The sequence below is a fragment of the Myotis daubentonii genome, chromosome 16, assembly GCF_963259705.1.
Source record: "Myotis daubentonii chromosome 16, mMyoDau2.1, whole genome shotgun sequence".
Taxonomy (NCBI): Eukaryota; Metazoa; Chordata; class Mammalia; order Chiroptera; family Vespertilionidae; genus Myotis; species Myotis daubentonii.
The window spans coordinates 32,437,002-32,459,385 of NC_081855.1; the positions used below are offsets into that span (position 1 = coordinate 32,437,002).

The 22,384-nt window shown below is 54.9% G+C and overlaps 1 protein-coding gene across 11 annotated transcripts in view; it reads left to right on the forward strand.

The window, feature by feature from the left end:
• Positions 1–22,384, forward strand: part of MSI2 (musashi RNA binding protein 2) — a 348,681-nt gene that overhangs the window by 284,817 nt on the left and 41,480 nt on the right. For all 11 annotated transcript variants that reach the window (XR_009449177.1, XR_009449178.1, XR_009449179.1 and 8 more), the window contains exons 8-10: positions 109–191; positions 14,111–14,225; positions 21,168–21,242. Coding sequence is in view for 8 of the 11 variants with exons in the window: in XM_059669570.1 (XP_059525553.1) it covers positions 109–191; positions 14,111–14,225; positions 21,168–21,242 (273 nt within the window). In the remaining 3 variants the exon portion in view is untranslated. The remainder of the gene's footprint in view (positions 1–108; positions 192–14,110; positions 14,226–21,167; positions 21,243–22,384) is intronic.

Sequence of the window (22,384 nt, forward strand, 5' to 3'; positions counted from 1 at the left end):
AGCCCAGGAGCCTGCGGCCCCTGTAGAACAACAAAGAGAAACGCGTGGGCGGCCAGAACTGAACTCACCCTCCCTCTTTTTTTGTTTCTGTTTTTCCTTTTCCTTTAGGGTTCGGCTTTGTCACTTTTGAGAATGAAGACGTTGTGGAGAAAGTCTGTGAGATTCATTTCCATGAAATCAATAATAAAATGGTAAGTTTGCAGGGGTCGTGCTGAAAGGCGATGCCTCCCTCCCCCCCCTCTACACACCGCGTCATGCCGACTGCCTCAGCTGGGTCACCGTGCTACAGGGTGGGCAAGGGGGCATGTGGGCAAGGGGGCCGGACTCCAGGGGCTCAGCCCTGCGAACAGCAGGAGTACAGGGTCATACACCTTTGCAGGCCACACAATGGGCTGCCACAGCTGCTGTGCTGTTGTAGCGTGAAGGCGTCCATGAGCGAGCAGGACACTGACGATGACATCTCATGTCACTCTCATGTGTCACAAATGCTTGTTTTTACCATTTAAAAATGTAAAAACTGCCCTTAACTCAGCCGTACACACGCTGGCAGGGGGCAGATGTGGTCGGCAGGTTGTAGTTCACCATATCCCTGGCTTAGGGTATGTGTTTGCTGTTTAGCTTGGCAATTAGAGGGGTTGGGGGCGGGGCAGTGCAGGCTATCCCAGGTATGTTGGCTACCACCATTACGTCTCTCTTTGGGCCCTGCTGGATAACTGACGTTTTCTCCCTCCGATCAGCTGGTTTCGTCGTCATGATCAGCTGCTTCTGTCCCTCCCTCTCGCTCTCTGAAGCTCCTTTTCCTGGGGGGCCCCTCAAGAAGGAGAGGAAGGTTGAATCATTGGAAGTTTGGGGAGCCAGGTAGGCCTCCCAGATAAATGGCCACCAGAGGGCGCCACACCATGTGCAGAATGTGCACACCGGCTGCTTTCCCATCTTCTGATTGAGAATATGGATGAGAAAGCCCTTGGTTGTTGGTTGCAGAGCAATGGGAGCTCAGCAGGTCCTTCAGAGCCAAACATTCTGGTTGGCCAGCCCAAGAGAAGGAGGGCAAATTTTTGTCTCAATCGCAGCTGTAACTTCAGTATATTTTTCTTTCCTTTAGTCAGAACATTCGTTACTTCGGAAACATGTATTCAGATATTCATTGTCTATGGTCTGATATGTGTTCCCTGACTTTAAACTCAATAATGGAGCTTTTAGTGTGGATAAGATCAAAGCAATCTGCTTAGCATGTGGTGCTACAGGCCTGATTCAATATTTGACTTGCTAATTTTTTCCCAGGGCACTAAAATAATATTGTTGGTATTGTTCCTAGCCATCATAGGCATCTGAAATGAAAATACCGTTTCTCTGCATGCTATAGATTAGAGGTGTCAGCTCAGGCGTTAAGATGGTAAGTGTGTGGGGATAACAGGTGCCCTCCTGGGCTTTCCTGCCCTACGGAAGCCAGTGCCTTCCAGCCGGTCCCCCTCTCTTTCAGTAGGTTCCTACTTGCAATTCTTACAACGAGAGAGACGAGGGCTTAAAAGGGAAGCTGCCTGCGAGGCCCAGACACATGTTTGCCCCAGCCAGGTGTGCGGTGACTGACTCCGCGGGGACTGGCAGGCTCCGTTCCCGCCTGCCAGGACTCACCGCTTCATCAGGAAGGCCAGATCAACCGGCCAGGGCCCACGCCGAGCGCTGCCTCCAACGCACATGTGTGGCCTTTCACCCCTGCTGGCTCTGAGACAAACCTGAGGCCCACGTGGGGAAGGGCTTTATTCTCTCCACTGTTCCGGTGGGGAAACGAGGCCCAGGAGATACGCTCCAGGGCTGCGCAGGTAGTGAAGGGACATGGATCTTGGGCTTATTGGCTGTCGGATGAACCAGACAGACAGTCGTTTGAGCTCCAGGTGAGAGGGTGAATCCCCAGATGATGCAGGGGGTGATCAGAAGGTAGAGTTTCCGCCCCAGCAAGGTAAAGCCAGAGAGGTTTGTAGCCATTGCCCCCAGTCATTCCACAGGTGTCACTTCTTTCCACCAGGTAGAGGCTGACTGTGCAGGTACAGGTACCTGTTTATAGCGCTAGGGTATCTGTCCTTTTGAATCTGGGCTGCTACTTGTTATTTAAGATAATAAGCAGAAGTGGAAGTAGACGAGAGGAAGGGGTGGGGTGGAGTGGTTGGGGTCACAGACAGGCTTGAAAGTGTCCCTGCAGGCTCGCAGCCCCGCCCTTTCAAGCTCTAAGGAAGTTAAGCTGCTGGAGAGGGCGTTGGTAGGTCGCCTCCCTGAACTCTAGTCTAAGGGCCTGTGACGATCCTTTGTGGGGTTGCGGGCTCCTCTGAAGGGCACTGGGAGAGGAGCTGAGTCCTGAAACGCTGTGGATTCTGTGATACTGGTTTCTACTTCTGATGCCTAAGGAAAAGGAAATGAATTTTAAACTGTGCGACGGACAGAATTCAAATGAGAGATGGAAAGACTTGGAGACCTCAGAGACTGCCAAGCAGAAACCCTGGCAGTTAGACTGTCCGGGGGCGTGTTCTGTCAACTGGGCTGTGCTGGGAAGCCGTAGAGACCGTGTCCTGGGGCCCTGGGACCCTCTGTGAATTCAGTGGGAGCAGCCTGCACCATCCCAACGTGCCTGGAGCCTGGTCTCTGCCGGTCACAGAAAGGAAGGGCTCGCTGCTGGTTAGGCACAGGCAGGACCAGCATCCAGGCCTGCGGTTAACTCAGAGCTCCGTGCCCTGGCCCTCGGGGTCCCGTATGAATAATTATCGAAGAAATAAGGCTTAGAGGGGGGCCGCGTGGCTGTGAGGCCCATCAGCATTTCCAGAGCCATTTCCCATCTAATCTGGTTGGCGAGTCTCCTGGGCATTTTGAAAAACGAGGGCCCTTCTCTGCCATCCTGGAGAGCCAGCAGCAGGCATGAGCTGTCAGGAAGCTGGGAGCGCAGAGCTCTGCATCCCTCCCACAGAGGCCCTGGCTGAAGGAGGTCAACACCAGGGTGGTGGCAGGGGATGGCCAAGGGACCCCTCCCACACAGATCCTGTGAATAGCTGACATTTTTGAGTGCTGAGCACTTGCTTTCTGCACCTCTTCTCATTGGCTTATCACACCCACTCTGGTGTAGGTGCTAATTACCATCCCCATTTTACTGATGAGCAAGATGAGGCAGAAAGAGAAGTTCAGCAACTTGCCCAGGGCCACAGGGCCAGTCATTGCCAGCACCAGATTTCAAGCCCCAAGAGCTAAGCCCAGAGCTCACATCTGTACCGAATAGGCTATCCCCCTCCAGGTTGACAGGACGTTAAAGGTCACCTAGCTGGTCTAACCTCCCAAGGCCACTGGCTGCCCGGTCAGCCACGTTGCTGCCCATGTGGTTCCATGTTTTCCTAAGAAAAGGCAAAGGAGATGGGCTCACTCGGCCCAATTCCCCTTCTGGGGAGAAGGGCGAAGTGGGGATGAGCAATCCCTGTCAGCCACGATGGGTCTCCCGACAGGTGAGTGAGGGGCCTGGGGGCAGCTGGCCACCGCCCCCGCTCAGGGCCAACCCCCAAGACCTGAGGCTCCGCCCCTTCCTCTGTCTTGGCACAGGTCAGAGTGAAGCACAGACATGGCCCCTTCTCAGTAAACACACACACGCACACACACAGCCACGTGGTGACCCTCGGAGAGGAACACCTCGGGCCACGCTGCAAGCCCAGGCGCGGGAGCAGCTAATAAGGCCTCCCGCCGCGGCCCTGATTGGAGCCGCCTCCGAGCAGCAGGGACACTAGCTTGATTAGTGCCAGCGCAGCTCCCAGCCCTCCTGGCGGGCAGCAGGCCAGCCAGCGCGAGGCAGCGGCAGGGAGGGAGGCGGGGGCCACAGAGACCTCTCCGGGCTTCCTCAGGGGCCTGGCTCAGGCCCCACCTCAAATGGAGTCGGGAGGCAACATCAGCCTCACCGGTGAGAACTGGGGGTCAGTTGGAAAGGTGCCCGGGCACCTGGGGTGCCTTTTCCACACCTGCTTCAGCTGAAGGTATTGGTATTTACCGGGCGCTGCGATGGAGCTTTATATACACGCGTCTCCTTTCGTGCTGAGGTCGGGGTCGTCCCGTCTTTTAGATGGGACTCGACCTCAGAGCGGCGGAGGGACTTCCACAGCCCACGGTTCTCAGTGGCAGAGCTGGGATTTGGACCTGTGTCTTTCTGGCTCCGACCCTGTGCTCCCACTGCACCCTGCTGCCGATGTAGGCAAACCTCAGAACTGAAAAATGGGGATTGGTTTACTGTAGGGTGCTTTTAAATGGTCCTGCTCCTTGATCTTTAAGGCAGCGGTTCTCAACCTGTGGGTCGCGACCCCTTTGGCGGTCAAACGACCCTTTCACAGGGGTCGCCTAAGACCATCCTGCATCGCAGATATTTACATTACGATTCATAACAGTAGCAACATTACAGTTATGAAGTAGCAACGAAAATAATTTTATGGTTGGGTCCCAACATGAGGAACTGTATTGAAAGGGCCAGAAGGTTGAGAACCACTGCTTTAAGGTGATCTGATTTATGAAAATTGCTAAGCAGTTTGCAAGCTGGTTAGAAACACAGTCTCGCTCTCCCTCCCCGCTGACCTACTGGATTAAAATCTGTGTTTTGACATATACTCAGTGATCTGTGCGCACATTAAAGGCTCAGAAGCACGGGACGAGGACCACTGCTAGCGAGAGGTCACATAGGAGTTCAGGTCACAGTGGTCACCCAGTGTCAGGAAGGGATCTGGGATGAGGGAATGAGACCCTGAGAGCAGGGAGCCAGGTGGCCTGCACCACCCACAGTCCCCTGTGGTCAGAGACCAGGTCTTCCCAGGAGGATTCACCCTAGCCCTCTGCTGTGGGTCTTGCAGCATCGATTGTAAATCGATTTGGGCGCACCACTGGGGTGAGGGCTGGATCCTCCGAATGACGTGCGAGTATCCTGGTCTCCTGGTTGGGACCTGCTGAGTCGCTTACATAGAGGCTCCCGGGACTTTGGAATACGCCTGGATCCCAGCTCCACCGATGGTTGTCCTGTGAGCACCTGTTTCCCTCTGTGCAGCAGGAGGACAATGGCCCCGCCCTTTGCAGGTTATAGAAAGCTCTGGAGGTCCTGACCCTGGGGTCCTGGCTTCTCTGTTTGTAAGGTGTAGGACCCAGTAGCCTTGAAGGAACTGCACCTCCAGAACACATGCCCTGGTAACTGCAAGTTTCGTCCATTTGGCCTAAAGCTAGGGGCCAGTAAACTTTTTGTAAAGGGCTAGATCAAGCATGTCAAACTCGTGGCCCACGGGCCGCATGCCTCGTTTATTTGGCCCGTGTTAGCCTTTGAGTTTGACATGCTTGGGCTAGATAGCGACTATTTTAGCCTTTGAGGGCCCTGTGTCTGTCACGACTACTCAACTGTGCCATCACAGTGCAGGACAGTATGTACATGGTTTGTGTGGCTACATTAAAGTAAAACCTTATTTACCAAAAAAGCAGCCGCTGGATTGGGCCCACCAGCTGTAGTTTCCTACTCCCGCCAACTAATGTGGCTAAGGCAGGTGCGTCTGCTCATCTCCGGGGCCACCTAGGGTCACTGCTGAGTCAACTTTTTACTAGTCAGAGGCAGTGTGGGCGGGGTCCCAGACAGACGCCAGGGTTTGGGGTAGCAGCCTGCGGGAAGTACTGGTGCCTTCTGTGTTAGGGGCGGGGCAGGTGGGAGTGGAGGAATGCTCGGAGCAGGGTGCTGTCCAGCCGAGAGGCCTGCTCAGCAGAAGGTGCCACCCCCTCACTGCCCAGTGCCCAGTGCAGCTGCTCCCTGCTCCAGTGTGTGACCTTGGGCAGGTCACGTAGCTTCTGGGCCCACCTCTGAGACAGTGATGATGGCCCTGCCTCAGAGAGGGCTGGGCTGAGGACTCGGGAAGGGCTCTTAAAGGACACAGCGTGCTCTATCGAAGTGAAGGGTCTTTTACTATTATTGTCGTCACCACTGTTATGATACTTAGAATAATTTTATTGAACAAATACGTGCTCACTAGCTAAGGCTTTCCTGGCAGGATTACAGGTCAGTAAAATGCAGGTGTGCAGATCAGAGCAGGACTGGGACCCAAATCTCTGGGGCAGGGCAGGGTGTGAGGTGGGCACGCTCTGCGCTGGGGCGGGGAGGGCACATCCCACAGAGCAGAGCGGGGGAGCCGGCACCCAGGGGAGGTCCCAGGGAAGGTCCCAGGGAAGCTGACGCAGGCCCTGCGGCTGAATCATCCCACTCCTCCCAGCAAAGCCTGCGGTCTCAGGTCTGCCGCCTTCAGCCCAGGGCACCCTGGGGGGTTAACCCTGGAGCAGGCTCTTAGGGGTGGGAGGGGCCAGGAGGAGAGACAGCAGGGGAGTCCTGGGTTGGCCTCTGGGACCTGCCGCTGCAGAGCTGGGCCAGGCGGTCCGCAGAGCCCCAGGCAGGGTGGGCATGGGGTGCTGCCACCTGGCAGGGTGCCCGGGTGACTGGGCACAGTCCCCTCCCTCAGGCTGCTCCTCCTCAGCTGGAGGCCTGGGAGCTGGGTCGGGAAGCAGCCCAAAAGTGGGGGGGGGGGGGGAGTGATGTGGGTGGAATTAACTAGGCTTCTGTGTTCCCCACCCTATTTGTAGCATCATTCTCACTCGTAAGCTAATTTTAGCCATCCATTCTGCTTCTGTTACCATTTATAAAATGAGAATGTCAAATGCAATATTAAACAAGCAGGATGAAGGCAAAAAAAGGAAATGCCAGAGAGGCACTTAATAAATGAATCTCGCTTTCCGTGGAGAGGGAGGTCCTGTGTCTCCCCCCTCCCGCCCCCACCCCCCATCACTGGCACGCGAGTTGTTTGTGTGCCGCTCTGTTAATTGGGGCAGAGGGATTTCTGTGTTGGGGGAGGTGATGGGGGGAGGGCAGGCCGAGTGGTTGGGGGTAAATGTTTGTTGCTGTTTAGGCAGAAGTAATGTGGCTGGAGGGGAGGTGGCCTCCCAGGCCCCTGAGTTCTGACTCATGTGCCCTTCATCCGTCCTCTGGTGAGGTCCCCATGGGATGTGGGGGGATGAGGAGAGCGTAGCATCTCTCAGTGTCTAGGTGCCCCTCACCTCTGGGCTTTGCTGCGTGTGCGGCCTCCTGCATCCCCTACACACCACCCACGGGAGGGGCACAGGGGCCCCCGGAAGAGGCCGCTCCCCCTCTGCTCCCCTTGCCTGGAGCCTGTTCTTCCTTTGCCTTTGCTGGGCTGCTCTTTGCCTGACTTCCCAGGAGGTGCAGGCTAGTGCGTGAGCCACGCCTCTCCTTTTCTTCACTTTCAAATAGAGAAATTATGCTGGGCCCCTGGCAAAGCCCACCCGCCCGGGGGAAGCGCCCAGCCTGGTGGCTGTCTGGGCACCTGCTGGAGGCGGAGGTTTCCTTTCACTTTGAAATGCCCTTGCAGGTTCCCAGAAAGGAAGAGAGCAGCTGTTGCTGCCACCATCAGCTCTTTCCCCAAATAGTGCAGCCTCGGCAGCTCCCCCTGCGCACCTTGCTGATGAAAGCAGGAAGCTGGGGCCCTACCTGGCGGCAGGCGGGGGAGGTTAAGGAGAAAGTCAGCCCACAGTCTGCTGGGCTGGGGGTGCGGCCACTTCCTCTCCTCGCTGCTCCCCAGTCTTTGGGGTTTAAGTCAGCACAGTTATGCACTGGCTTTATCCCCTTCGTTATGTGTATATACTATCCATCATACATGTACACGCACACACAGGAGGATGGCGTGACCGTGCCTAGCGTGTGGGAGTGCTCAGGACACGCTGTGCTTCTTCCTCCCGGGAACAATCCTGGTGGCCAGGGAGAAGTGACTCCGTAGAGTGGGAACCCTGGAGTGGGCGGTAGAACCAAGAAGAGGTGACCTGATGCTCTGAAGGTCGCTCAGAGACCCAGCGGGTCCGCCTCGGGGGTGAGCGCCAGGTGGAGGAGAGCGGGATCCTGCCCTCTGGCCTCTGGGGCCGGCTGCTTACATGCTTGTCGCCCTGCACCGTGGCACTCATCAGCCTTGCTCTTCAGCTCCGTCCAGCAGCTATCAGAGCTTCCTGGGTGTGCAGCGAGCAGCTGTGCGGGGTCCACAGGCCCAGGCCTCACTGGTTTGATGCTCTGCTGGTGCCGCCTTGGAACTTGTAGTTGTTGTTGAACAACCCCCACCCCAGCCTTCATTTTGCAGCAACCGGTGTTCTCTGGCACAGCCAGGCTTTGAGGACAGTAGAGACCGGCTCCTCCCCCAGGAGCTCGGCTCCTGTTGGGCCTCCCTGCTCTGCTCTTGAGAGCAGGTCCCCCTGAATCTGGGTTATGAACCTACATGAGCCCCATGGGGTCCTGCCCTCCTGGAGTCTCCAGGCTTGTGACTGGCAGAGAGGGCAAGAGAGAGCAGTGGGCAGGAGGAAAGGCTGCGGCACGAGGTGGCACAGGCCGAGCGGGGAGCGCTGTGTGGTTCCAGGGGGGGCAGCTGACTCTCCTGCCTTACTGGGGAGTCTGGGTAGCTGCTGGGTTCCAGGCAGGACCCCTGAATCTTCACAGGAGGGTGTCATCTCCCCTTCCTGGGAAGGCGCTCGGGGCCTCAGGACCGAGGAGATGGTCAGCTGGGGGCTTCAGAGGAGAGTGCTGCCTGGATCCCCAGAGCCTGGCTGGGGAGCAGCCCCTGATCTCAGGGCAAGACCAGGTCAGACCTCCATCTTCTAAGGAGCTGCACAGGAGGACAGTGTCCACCGTGGAAGCCACAGTCATCCCGAGCACTCGCCCGCCCCTGCTCCCTCCCTTCCTGCCAGCCAGCCAGTTGCCCTTGAGCAGCCAGCGGTGGGTTTTACCCTTTGAAAGAGGCCCCCTCTCCCTGGAGGAGTAAGTCGTTTCTAACATGACCTGTCTCGGGTGGAAGTGAGGCTGCAAACACTGGCCCCTTCAGGACACACAGAGTTTCCTTGTGCTGGGCTGAAAGTCAAGGCCACAGCCCAGGGCTTGGGTTTCCAGACCAGGAGGGGCCTGGTTTCCCTCTGGCCCTGGGGGCGTGCTGACAGGGGCTGTTTGTGTAGAAACCAGGAAAAAACAAAAGCCTTTTCACTTCCCAGACCCCACTTTCTCAGACCGCCAGCCTCTTCTCCTTCCAGAGGGTGCCAGGCCGGGAGCTGCCTCAGTGAGGGCTCCGGGCCAGCTGGGGGGGGCGGGGGGCAGCCACTCCGAGTAGCTGCTGGGAAGCTGTCCCCACAGAAGGCCCAGCGCCTTCTCCCAAAGCCAGTGCCAAACGATGCCCCTTAGGGCATGGCAGAGACCCACTCCTTGGGCACGGGCCTTGGCATCAGGCAGATCTGGGCTCAGACCCAGCCCTGCCACACAGGGACTGTCTGCAATGCTAGGCGAGGTCTGACATCCTGGGCCTCGGCTGCGTGTTCTGTAAGGGAGAGACGGTGATAACGGACATCAGGGTTAAGTGTCGGAGGTTGATAACTGCACTGTGGTTACATCAGAAAATGTCTTCGTGTTTGGGAAAGGCATGCCCTCATGTGTGCAAGTCGCTCTCCAGTGGTTCAGGGGGAAAATCATGTAGTCACAGAGAGTGTGCAAATGAGGAAGCAGAGTGACACCCCGTTGACAACAGGTGATCTGGGTAAAGGGTGTGCAGGTGTGCTCTGTGCTGTCCTTGCAACTTTCCTGTAAGTGAAATGGCCTCTAAATAGAGAGTTAGATTAGAAGCGGCCCTTGCTGAGTTGCTTTGGACCATATGGGGAGAGGCCCCCACCCCCTGTGTGAGCAGCCAGCCCGAAGGGTTGGAGCTCACACGTGTACAAGCTCACGTCAGCCTGTGAGTCCTCCTAAAGACCCTTCTTCCGAACCCGTAGCCGTGGGGCACGGGAAGCCACCCCTCGCCTCCACGCCCAGTGTTGAGGCAGAGCAGCATGCTTGGCGATGGGCGGGCTTCTAAAGCCAGTCCCGTCTACCTCTGGGGAGCTGCCTTCGGCCCCTGGGGTGGGACTGCTTCTTGGCTTTGTCAGCCGTGAAACTGGAAAATGGGAGACCTCGTCTTCCCGGCGTGAGCAGCTGGTCACAGTGTCCTCTGGGATTCTTACAAGCACAGCTCCAAGTGGCACCTCCTGCTCAGCCTCTGGCCCGGCCAACCTGACTGGTTTTCTGCAGCTGCCTTTGAGGCAATAGCAGCGCAGCCACCGGGAGGCGCTGTGGAGGTGGGGGCTGAGGTGTTGGTTGAGGAGACTCGAGGACCAAGACTCAGAGATGTTTCTTCCTCAGACTCTACCCCCTTTGGCTGCCCTAGACAAGCACCCCGGTGTGTGCGGGGGAGGGAGGAGGGACCTGGTACACATGGGGTCTCGGGGATGGTGCTGAGACTGCGGAGCTAGAGATCTGGTCACCCGGAGAACTGCTTCCATCGCGCTTCTGTTGACCTGGGGGCCAGACAAGCCTCCCTGGGCTGCCCTGGGAGAGGAGCTCCCGTGCTCTGCTTGAGCCCCCTGGTGAAGGCAGCCTCAGTGCCCACTGCCCCAGGAACCCAGCCAGCTGGACACCAAGGGTGAGAGGAATAGTTCCCCCCGTCGGTCTGCTCACTGCTCTTCACTGAGCTCATGTGGTGGTTCGTCTCCACCAACGGCCCTTGAGCGGTGCCCCCGCCACCCAGTCGAGGCTGGTCCCCAGCAGAACAGGATGGAAGTAGCAGTGAGACTCCAGGGCTGGGCTGGAAGAAGCCTGGCAGCGTCGGCCTGTCCTTGGCGTGCTTGTGCTTGGGACACAGCGGCCATCACTGTGAGAAGACCGAGGGCCACGGAGAAGCCAGGAGTAGGTGCCCTGCCCCCACCGTGGACAGTCCCTGCCGAACCAGCGTCCCCTGCCTGCCTCCTGAGTGAGGAAGCCGTGGTGGGCCTCGCTCCGAGTCCAGGCTCTCTCTGGTTTCAGCCCCAGCCGCCATCTGACCACAAACACATGACAGACAACAAGCCAGAGCCCCGCTGAGCCCACTCAACGCACAGAGCCACGAGAAGGAATGACGAATCGTTGCTCGAAGCCACTAAGTTTGGGGTGTTTGTTGCGCAGCTGACTGGGGCACAGCGTGTGGCCAGATGACCTGAGGATGTGACTTGGGCTTCGGAGACCGGCTGGGCTTCCCCCGTTTTGGTTCTGCTATAACTCGGGTTGCCCATGCCAAGTCCTCTGGTTTGCACAGGGCCCGGTGGGAAGGTGGCAGGGTTGGGGGAGGGTTCGGTGTGACCCAAATGTGGTCTAACTCAAGAGGCTCCAGAGGCTGCCGAGCCCAGGAGTTACAAGGTCTGGTTGACGAATGAGGACTTGCCTTAATGCTAGGAGAAAGTAACAGATCTGTGCTTTTCAGAAGAATGAGAGCTCTCGGAGGTGGGGGCTGCCTTATCTATCTTTGCGTCCCCCCAGCTCAGCACTTGGGGTGCATGGCGTTGCTCAGCCCCATTGAATTAAATAGATGGTCTCCTTGACCATAACGCGCATGTGAGTGAATCCACGCTGTGTGTGGAACTTCACTGAGGCACCAGGGAAGATGGAACTGACCCTGATCCCCGCCCGAAGGACTGTCTGATGGGGGAGACGAGGTTTCCTCCGGTGATGGGTGAAGGACATAGTTCCATCCTCAGCAAGCCCCGACCCACTAGGACTTGCGATACAGAGGATAGTTCTGCCTCTTTCCCTTTTTGTATGTGTTCTTCATCCAACATCATCAGAGGATCAGGGCTGGGTGGGCAGGCCTCCTGGTCCTGAGACATCTTCCCAGAAGCCTTCGGTGCAGGCCAGGCAGGCTCCCTGGTGCGACTGCCACCTTTCCCTGTCACTCAAGTGCCCGGGAGGTGCCGGGGTCCCTGAGAGAGTATGCGTGCCACATCCCCTGGCCTCAGGGAGTGCCCGTGGTTGGCACAACAGTGGCTGACAGAACCCACGCAGTTGGTGCTGCCCAAAACAACACCAGCAAGACGGCAGAATTAAACAGAGCTGCCAGCCCTTCTCAGAGAGATGAAGAGTAGGTGGGTTTGTTTAAAATATTCCCATTACAGTCAGTTAACCTTTATATTCCCTAAATGAAAATTGTATAAACCTGAAATTTTCGTTGATCAGGTTGCCTAGGAACAGGCAGCGGGTTTTCATAAGACAATGCAGTAGATTGTCACCGATAGGGCTATTAGGAAGTGAGCTGGTTAGCGGTATTATTCCGGATCCTGGTGTTATCGTGGGGTAATTATCTGTCTGCCTCCGCAGAGCACTCCCTGCTCGGGCAGGCTCTTGCAAATGAGGTTTCTCAGCCTGCTTCTGAGTCCTGGCGGTGGGACCTGGAGTCCAGGAGCAAGTTGTCACACTAGGTTTAGGGGAGAAATCTGATGCACCCAATTCTGATTTCTTTATTTTATTTTATTTCATTTTATTTTATCTTATCTTATTTCAGAGAGCAGAAGGGAGAGGGAGAGAAGGATAGAAACATCAATGATGAGAGAGAATCATTGATCGGCTGCCTCCTGTGCACCCCCGACTAGGGATCGAGCCCCCCACCCAGGCATGTGCCCTGTCCTGGAATGGAACCATGACTTCCTGGTTCATAGGTCACTACTCAATCACTGAGCCACACTAGCCGGGCTCCTTCTTTTTTTTTTTTAACTTTTATTAGCACTTATTTCATGCTGAATTTACTCCCGGGCCATAAGTGTTTGATTCCTCGGTTCCTCTGGGATATCTTTTTCTTCTGTGCGACCTCCTCTTCCGTTTTAGGAACAATCTGCGCTTTCCCAATAAGGATCATCTCACTGGGGCAGGGAGAGCTCATGTTTGGGTTAGTCCGCCCATGAGCTCTGTAAGTTCTGCACTGCATCTTGGGAGCTTTGTTCACCTGGATGTGCTCAATGACTAGAGTCTACGTCTAAAGCCTTAAGCTCGGCGTTGCTTTCTGCATTCTTAAGTGCGTGCAGCAAAAATTCATCACTCTTGCTGCGCCAGTGACCCTGCGCCCAGCCCCACTCTGGCCTGGGCACACCTACCAACCCCACCATTGCTTCTGTACAGTGACATCCTTCAGATGCTTGGTGGTTTTTCGGATATGCATACCCTTGATGGCATGGGCAGTTTCAGGATCTCTGCCTTACCCTACGATATCCCATCTCCATCAGCAATGGGACTGATCACTGGCTAACAGGGCCTGTTAAGTTTATCTGTGAACTAAGAGCAAGTAATGCTGAGCAAGGGCCTAAGGAACCCTAGTAAAATATTGTAGGAACTTCAGCAGCCAACAGTTTTACTTATTTCCTGGGGTTTGCATTATGTTATTTATATAGATAGACATAGAGATAGGTAGATATAGATATATGTTGTTAAATAAGTAACTTCAGGATGTGTGAGCAAAATAGGATTTTGAAATGTTGGAGGCAGAAGGAAACAGTCATGATTATCAACCCCTTGAAGTTGTGGTGCAAAATGAGAAACCTGTAATCCAGACGGGCAGAATCAGCGTCTAATTTTATTTCTTCCCTCGGGAGCGTGCCGGGGATGGTTTTATAGTGATGGTGGCATCACTGACGTAGAAATTGTAAAAATCCAGCCTTCAGGCCTGCCCCTGCCAGGATATGGTTTACAACCCGTGACACAAGTCTTCTGACACACAGTTTTCTCATCTGTAAAATGGAACTAAGACCAACTGGCCTCTCTGTTTAATGAGAGGTGGAGTCAGATGGCCCTGGTGTGCAGCAAGACTGACTGAAAGAAACCCAAGAGGAATTTGTGAACATGTAAAGGTCCATCCAATCATGCAGGATTGTAACTGTTCTCAGACACCACAAATAGCCCTGAGTGCCTCCTCACTTCTCCTGCCTTCCGCACAATCTGAGCTCCCAACCCACGCATGTGTATTCTAAGTTTACGTCCTCGCCGCCCTTCCAAACCCAATTTCATCCTTGTAGGTTTTTCTGAAGCAGGATTTGCGCAAATGGTGTGTTTTCTTAAATATTTATTTTGCAGGCCATTTACTCTGCACGGCTATTTTTACAGTGAGTAAGGAGCAAGGCTAAAAATAACCCAGCTCGTAACCAGATCAGCTCTGCATTTGACATTTCCGTGGAATTCATTTGCATCTCATTTGTTCGCCTTTCTGTTTAACAGGTAGAATGTAAGAAAGCTCAGCCGAAAGAAGTCATGTTCCCACCTGGGACAAGAGGCCGGGCCCGGGGACTGCCTTACACCATGGACGCGTTCATGCTTGGCATGGGGATGCTGGGTGAGTCTGGGTGGGGCCTGGGGACCCTGCAGGGTCACCATGGGCTGGGGGCTTTGGAAGCCTGCACCCACCTACCAGCTGGGCAAGCTGTTTACCTGTCTGAGCCTCAGTTTCCTTGTCTGTAGATGAGAATGATAATCCCCCTGGCAAGGCAATTGTGACTATTAAATGAGCAGAGATAGAGATGGAGGGATGGAGGGAGGGAGAGATGGGTGAATGAAGGAAGGGAAGGAGGGAGGGTGGCAAGGGATGGAGAGATGGAGGGAGGGAGGGATGGAGGGAGGGAGGGAGGGAGGGAGGGAGGGATGAATGATCATCTTGTCCCATGCCTGGCTTATAGGAGGCACTAGATATTTTCTTTCTTTCCACCCCTTCCTTCAAAGGGAGGAAAAGTCACTCCCTCCCTCTGCCCCAGCCCTCTCTCCTAACTGGGAGTTTTTAAAGACCTAAGGACTCCTGGCTGGCTGAACTTGTGTGGGCTAAGGCTACATCTTCTTAAACTTGAGAGAGGAGGGGAAGTGGTGAGGGTGGGCGATAATCCTGCCTATTTAAACGATTAACATTTTTCTCTTGGGATATCAAAATTTGCATTTTAATGGATGTTTTAAATAGCCTGTTTTATTCTTTATTTGGAAAAAAAAATGATGAAAGACAAGTGTGTTTGTCCTGGCAAAAATGATATCCCCTGGCTTTTAGAGAAATTGAGTTGCGTATTATGCCCCTTCCTTAAAGGTATCTCTGTCCGTCCTGCGTAGATAATTGAAAATCTTGCTGCTTAAATGGCATGAAAGATGGAGAAAGCCGTGGAGTAGCATAATGGTGTGGGTCGCAGCAATAATTAGAAATTTCAAGGCAAGAGAACGGTATTTTAGTGCAAGTTATTGTGTGTCGGGAAAATATTAATTAAATGGGATAAATGGTAGTTATGCTAAAATCCCATTTAGGCACATGATCTGCCTAGTTTTAATGGGTTTTCATTTGGTTTGGCCAAGAGCCCCTCCTCTACATTGTTTGATAAGCTCTTTATGTATTTTCAGATTTGCTGCTGTTCAAATCATTCCTGGCTTAGTTTTACATTTGTAAAAGTTTCCTGGGTCTTGTAAATTCATGAAAATAATTTTTCTGAGGAGATGACAAGGGCAGGTAAAGTTATTTTGAGGAATTTAAAATGGAGAGAGATGCCATGAGAATATGGAAAACAGAGGGGATGTTTATTCTTCTCAAATTAGTATTTTTAGGCTTAACGGCTTCAAAGAAAAATCCTATTGTAAGTCTTTAAAAAATGGGGAAATGATTCCAAAACAGATCTGGAAGAAGAAACACTAAGAATAAATGAGAAAATGTGTTAAAAGGAGACGTGAGAAAAGACTAGTTTGATGGAGTATACGAACATAGCACAAAACTGCAGTAATTAAAATAGTGTGGTATAGAGGAATGCATTTGTTAATGGGAAAAGTTAAAGAACCAGAACTAAATATATTTCTACATAAGAGTGTAATTATTATAAGATTTTTAAAAGAGATCAGTGAGAATTATTTCCTGCTTGAATGCAAGGCACTTGTCTGGCTCTTTAAATAATAATTTTTATTTGGCCTTTACCCTGTGTTGTGTAACCCAGGACACTCTGAATGGCTTAAGTCTTTTAAGTTTAGCTCATTTCCACCTGCTGGCTTTTGGAGTCTGTATAAAGGCTTTAGGGCATAAAATGGGAGACCTTTTTCAGGGTCCTGCCCCACCTTTCTGAGTCTAACTCCGTGCCCTTTACCTGTGTGAAGAATGGCCTGGGTTTTTTGCAGAAGCAGAGGTGTGGAGCGAAGCCAGTTGCCACTCGTGTCAGTTGCCAAAAGAGTAAAGGGCTCAGGGTCCACATCTTCACAGACACCCAAGCTTAATCCCTAAACAGAGGGCACCCATAATGGGAGCCACGGCAGGAGGGCCTTGTTGAATGCCTACTGTGCACCCGGCCCTGGGCTAGCGCTGGGAGACAGACATAATCCCTGCCCTCATGGCGTTGTGGTCTAATGAGAGAGACAATATTTAACAGCCAGTCACCCAGAAACCTAATCCTGTATAATAAAAGCCTAATATGCTAAGTGTCCGACTGTTTGACCAGTCGCTATGACACGCACTGACCACCAGGGGGTAGACACTCCAACCGGTAGGTTAGCTTGCTGCTGGGGTCCAGCCGATCGGGACTGGGTGAGATGGGCTGGACACGCCCTGGAGCCTTCCCACAGTCCCTCCCCAGCCCCGATTGTGCACCAGTGGTGTCCCTCGACTTCGGCCCAATCTGCGCAGGCCAGGCCGAGGGACCCCACCAGTGCACTAATCCGTGCACTGAGCCTCTAGTCTGTTGTAGTAGAGAAAGTGACAGGGTGCTTTCAGAGCAGGTAAAGAGGATAGAACCAGTCTGAGGAATCAGGGGACACCTCCCTGTGGAGGTGGCATCTTAGGTGGAATGAGAAGACTGAGTAAACCAAGGGCCATCCAGACCGAAGGACCAGCCTTGGAACGCAGTGTTCCCTGACGTGGGGGTTGGGGAGAGTGGCCGAGTGGCTCTGGGATTGGGTCCCCAGCCAGGAACCAGCTCAGCCTGCGGTCCGGCAGAAGGGGTGGATCAGCCAGGACCCAGGGGGCAGACTGACAGTGTCACAGTCTGGTTGGCCTGTTGCCTCCCTAGTCAGGCCGGAGTCTCCCCCGAGGCTTCTCCAGTGCCCCCGCCAGAAGTGCCCTCCATTCTGCCCATTGGCACAGCTTGGCATCCTGGGCTCTGGGCGAGGAGGGTGCCTTCTGTGCTGTGACTGAAGCACTTGCTCCTTCCCTCTGAAGCGGTGGCTTCGGGAGGGTCTAACCCTTCCGTGGGTCCCATCAGTCACCTGGGCCCCCTCCCCGGTGTGCACGGCCTGCATGGCAGTCCTGGAATCACCACCATCGCCACCAACAGCAATGTGGCTAAAGATCCCAGCTCACGTAGAACATTTTTAAAAACGTGTTGATGAATGGAATGAGATCAGGTTTCAATGACTTAACCGTTTTTGTTGAAAGAGCAGATAAGGCACTGATAGGGCTTTTTAGAAGTGAGACTACAAACCATTAAAGTTTTTAAATCCATCCATTCAACAAATATTTACTGAGGGCCTGCTAAGTGCCAAGCCCGTTCTGGGTGCTGAGACAGCAGCAGAGAATGAAGCCTGATCCCAGGGAGCTGACGTCTGGTGAGAGCAGACACACTGGTCGGCAAGTGACCAGGACACTGCGGGACGATCCTTTAAATAGCCCCAAGCCGTCTCCGTCGGTGGGGAGGCCTCATCACAGGAAGGCTGATGAGCGCACAGTTCCAGTTATTCTTTCTCAATCCCTCTTGATGTGGCTGCAGACGTCCTTGGGGGGAACCTACAGCTGTTTGGGCTTTAGCTTTCACAGCCTTTGACAGAATCAGAATAATCGGCCCCGTGGGAATTCCTTACAAAGAACGCAGGAGAGAAGAGGAGGGCTCAGGTCTCCCTGCCTCTGAGCAGACAAAACGCAGATCAACTGAGGCCCTTAGCAAAGGTCTCCGTGCGGCACTCAGCTGCGTTCCACTTGCAGCAGCAAAGAGGTGCCCACGGTTACCCAGCTCCAAGCACTAGACTCTCTTTGGTTTTCCTCAGTGAAAGTGGACTGAATAAAAGCAAAACAACATGTAATGAGTGCTGATCTATTTGATTCCTCTCGGCCTTCTCCGCCACATCAACCTCGCCTGGCACACGCCCTAACAGGTTCAGTGCCAGTGCCCGTGCCGGGAAACGTCCTGGTGGCAGAAGCCTTGAAAAGCCTCGCCCTGCCGGCCCGAGTGGAGAGCCAGTTGCCCAGATGAAGGAAGCCAGAGGCATTCCCGTCCAAGTCGTGCTGGGAAGCCCCTGAGAAACCCTGACCCAGCGTTCCCCGGCGTGAAGCCCCTCCGAAATGGAGGAGGCCCAGGAGCTGTAACCAGCTGGGCTCCACTCACAGGCCATGTGGAGATGGGCTGGAGCTTAGGCCGCATGACTAGACTCCTTGTAATTCCTCCTGGGATTTGTCTTTCCCAAAAATCACCGTGAGGTTATTCCCAAGGAGGTCTCCGCTTGTTCAGCTGTTTCCTGGTAAACAGAGGCGACTCGGAATCCAGCCCCTCGTTTTCCTCTAGTCTAGAGCCACACCGTCCACTGGAACCTCCCGTGCCGTGGGCAGGTGCCGGATTGGGCCGCCCAGGCCGGCAGCCACCAGCTACACTAGCCGTTGAGCATCGACGATGCGGCTCTCTTGTCGAAGAACTGAAGTTTTTGTTTTGTATCATTTAAATTAAATTAAATTTAAATTGGACGGCATGGGTCTGGGGGAGCCCCGTGATTCTGGGGCTGGGCACCTGGCAGACCTTTTGCCTGTGACTGGTTCTTGGCACTTGGAGTTGTATTTGTGTGCAGATCTCATGGCCAGTGTGGTACCCCGGGCAGTGCCCTGCACCCCCACAGCAGGGGCCACACAGTCACAGTCCCCTTGTCTCTCTCAAATCAAAGGCCCAGTGGGAGCAACTCTCCGTGCCTCTGAGGAGCTGAGTAACGGAGCCCAGGAGAGGCCCAGTCATGTGCCCGGCTGGCACACAGACATCTGAGGGTGGAGCCGAGACCTAGAACCCCACTCCGGAGAACTCTGCCGCATCCCCCAGCGGGGGCGCTAAACTGAGCTGGCTGGCAAACTCAGATTCTACTATAGATTTCGGAGTTTCTTTTTCCCGAGTGGAAAGCCTTTCTGTGAGAAAGGTGGCCATCCAGGCAGAAGGCTTGGTTTTTCTTCAGTGACAAGAGATAATTACTGTGGGATTGATCAGGCGTCCAGGGTGCCGGAGCAAATACATTGCGCAGCAGCCAGTGCGGGAGGGCCCGGCTGCTAATGGAAGTGGTGGCTGGGTCACCTCCCCGCCATGTGGCCTGGTGGAGCCGCCGCACGGGCCGGCTGTAATGTGCTGTTGATATGCAGCCTGCCGGTTTCCCCACGGGCTGGGGCCGGGAGCCGCTGGAGCAGAGCTGGGCTGCACAGCAGTAAATGAAGAGGAAAATTGAAGAAATGTTGTATTATAAATTTATGATTTCACTGCCTGACCCACAGGATGTTCGGCGATGGGGGGTGGTGATCAGAGCCCCCCCCCCCCCCCCACACACACACACACACTCTGGCAGCTGCCAAATTTTCACCTTTGTTGTTCAGGAGACAATATCAACATCTCCGGGAAGATGGGGGTAAGGCCCCAAACCGTGTGAACTTGACCATGCCTTTCTTCCTTCTTGTTGAAGACTTTCAAGTACGCCAGGAAGAAAGCAGATACAATGGAATCCTTCTGGTGGCCCGCCCGAGCCAGGGAGGGCCACCCCCGACACCCACACCCACCCGAGGAGTCTCAGAGGTGACATATGGGCTTGCAGTTTTGCTGTCAGATTAGCACTAAAATATGTAAGACCCCCCCAGCGCAGGAGTTGGGAGAAAAGGAGTCATTTTTCATGCGGAAAGGCCCCAGGCAGCAGTGACTTGGCTGCGTGCATGTAATCCGTTTATCAATATTGTTGAAATAATGGTATAAGAAATCTAGTGCTGAAAGGTCTGATTTGATCGCAGGTGATTAATTCAGAGGAGAACTGAGCTGGCCAGCCATGAAATACGTTCCCAGGAAGCAGCCTGTGTGCGTGGGTCCCCTCAAGGCAGCCACGTCTTGGTCTCTGTCCCTCGTCTCTGCCCCTCTGTTCCTCTTCTTTCCGAGTCTCGCGTGGGTCCTGCTCCCCAGCAGTCGGGCCAGCCTGTCTGGTCTGGGCAGCCTCAGAGCAGGGGGAAGGCCTTCGCTGCTCCCATGAAGGGAGGCAGGCCTCTCTCCAAGACTCACAGAGAAGGGGCACCAGGTGACGGACAGCCAACAAACAGCCACAGACAACCATCTCAGAGGTCAAAGCCAAAGTCAGGCTGATGGAGGTGGCAGGGTAGGTGGTAGGGTGAGAACCCCACGTGGAAAGAGACCACGTGAGCCTGGCGGGGTGGGCACCGTGGGCCTCCTGTGGCCGGTGGAAGCTCAGTCCAGGAGGCTACACCAGCCTTCTCTGTAGCTGAACCAAGAGGCAGGGACCTAGAGGGAAGTGTCCTGAGTGACATCTCACTGGCGGTCTCATAACAGGAAGGAGACGGCCACACCACCAACCCAGATTTTCATCTGCACCCCATGCCCAGCATGCACCCCTCAGATCACCCATCACCCCCTAGCTTGCTGGCTGGTCAGATGTCTGAAATAGACGGTTGCTACAAAATGCCTGTTGAAACATGTGGCACGGGCTTCCGGGTTTGGGCTCAGCTTTGTGGTGCACATCTGAGCACAACCAGCCCCTCACCGTTGTCTCGGGAATGTTCTGGTACCTTGTGGAGTGTGTGTGCTTGGATGTGGGCCTGGGGACCCACCTCCTCTGGACCCACATGGCTCGTCAGGCCCAGTGTCAGCCCTGAGTTTCCCCACTAAACTGTGAGCCCTGAGGACACAGGCTGTGTCTGGGCTGGCGCTGCTGGCCGCTGCCCGCTGCCTGGGAGGAGGCATTGCGAGGACTTCAATCTCCCAGTGTCAATAGCTTTAAGGTAAAGTACATTCAGGCTAAGCTCTCCAAATGTCAGAGCCAGGCACAGGCCGAGTTTGGTGCTAATGCCTGGCATTTACTCTGCAGGTCAAGAAGGCCGTGGGCTCTGGGGCTCTCTCTGCCCAAACGCGGGTTAATTACCAGCAGGCTGACGGCAGCGTCCCCAGCCTGGGAGAGAAGTGACCTGCCCAGGGCACGGACCCTCAGGGGAGACAGGCCATCCTGTGGAGGAGAGCCACTCGGGCTGTCCCCTCGCCCTCCCTGCGGCTCCCCAGGCCGAGGCGGCTGTGCTAACAGGACTGCTTTCTCTGTGTTCAAGGCTACCCCAACTTCGTGGCGACCTACGGCCGCGGCTACCCCGGGTTCGCTCCCAGCTACGGCTACCAGTTCCCAGGTGAGTGTCTGTCTCCGGGGCTTTAGAAACCTGGGTTGTGGGCTGCACTTGTGGGGAGGGGACCCCTAGAGAGATTACAACTCATCCATCCATTGAAGGAGCGACCTATGGGTGCTGATCCCAAATCCACTTCACCCGGGGCAGGGCAGCTCAGGCTATGGCTGACTGGAGTTTCCACTGGCCTGAGAGTGGCAGCTTTTTAGGGGGAAGGGAGACTGAGGCAGGCGCCCTCCCTCTGCTCATCCTCCTTTGTCTGACGCCTGTTGGGGGAGTCTCTCCCTGGGGACTGAGCTCTCAGCCAGCGTTTTCTTTCTCCCTCTTTCTCGCCCTGCCTGCTGTCCATGTCTCCCCCCTCCCCGCTCCAGCTGTGTCCTGAGCCTTCCTGTCCTTCTGGTGAATGTTGGCTGTGCTATTGGGGTTGGGGTTTGCTGTCGTCTTGGGAGAGTGTTTATGTTCCCCCTCCCCTCTGTGTGGGTGTCCGAGACTCAGGGCCCAGCCCACAGTGATGTGTCCAGGCTGCTGCAGCCCCCTGGTAGCTGGGAGGGCCAGGGCCCCACCCCAGGTGGCAGCAGGGTAGGCATGATCCTGTAGTGGTCGGGGAGGGGTGCTAAAGGAAGGGAGACTTTCTGACACTTGGCTTTTCCCTTGGGGGGCGGTGCTTGGGGTGTCTGTGTACCGAGCACAGCTGGGGCGTCTGGAGAACCCAGGAGTGGAGGTTTGTCCTCTTGGGTTCTGTGCTGGGGGAGGAGGCTCCGTGGGGAGCTGGGCTTCAGGCGGAGTTTCCCTCCTGGGTAGTCACCCAGCCTAGATCAGAGGCCGGGAACCTCCACCTGAGATGCAGGAGGAACACGACCTCGCCCGAGAGGACTGTGCTGAAGCCCCGAGGTGGGGTGTCTGCAGGGCTCGGCCAGCGTTTGATTCAGGGTGTGTGGGGGGACACTTAGAGCCATGCCTTATGGGAGACAGAGCCCTCAGCTGTGCATGGCCATGGGCAGGTCGCTCCGTCTCGGGTCCTCACTGCTGTCTCCTGTGAAAGAGGGTTTGTGCAGTGGTCAGTGAGGTCTGTGCACCTTTTTGATCGTAGGGTGAGGAGGTGCCGGAGCAGAAGTTCCAGATGGAGGAGTGGGGGGGGGGTCCCCATG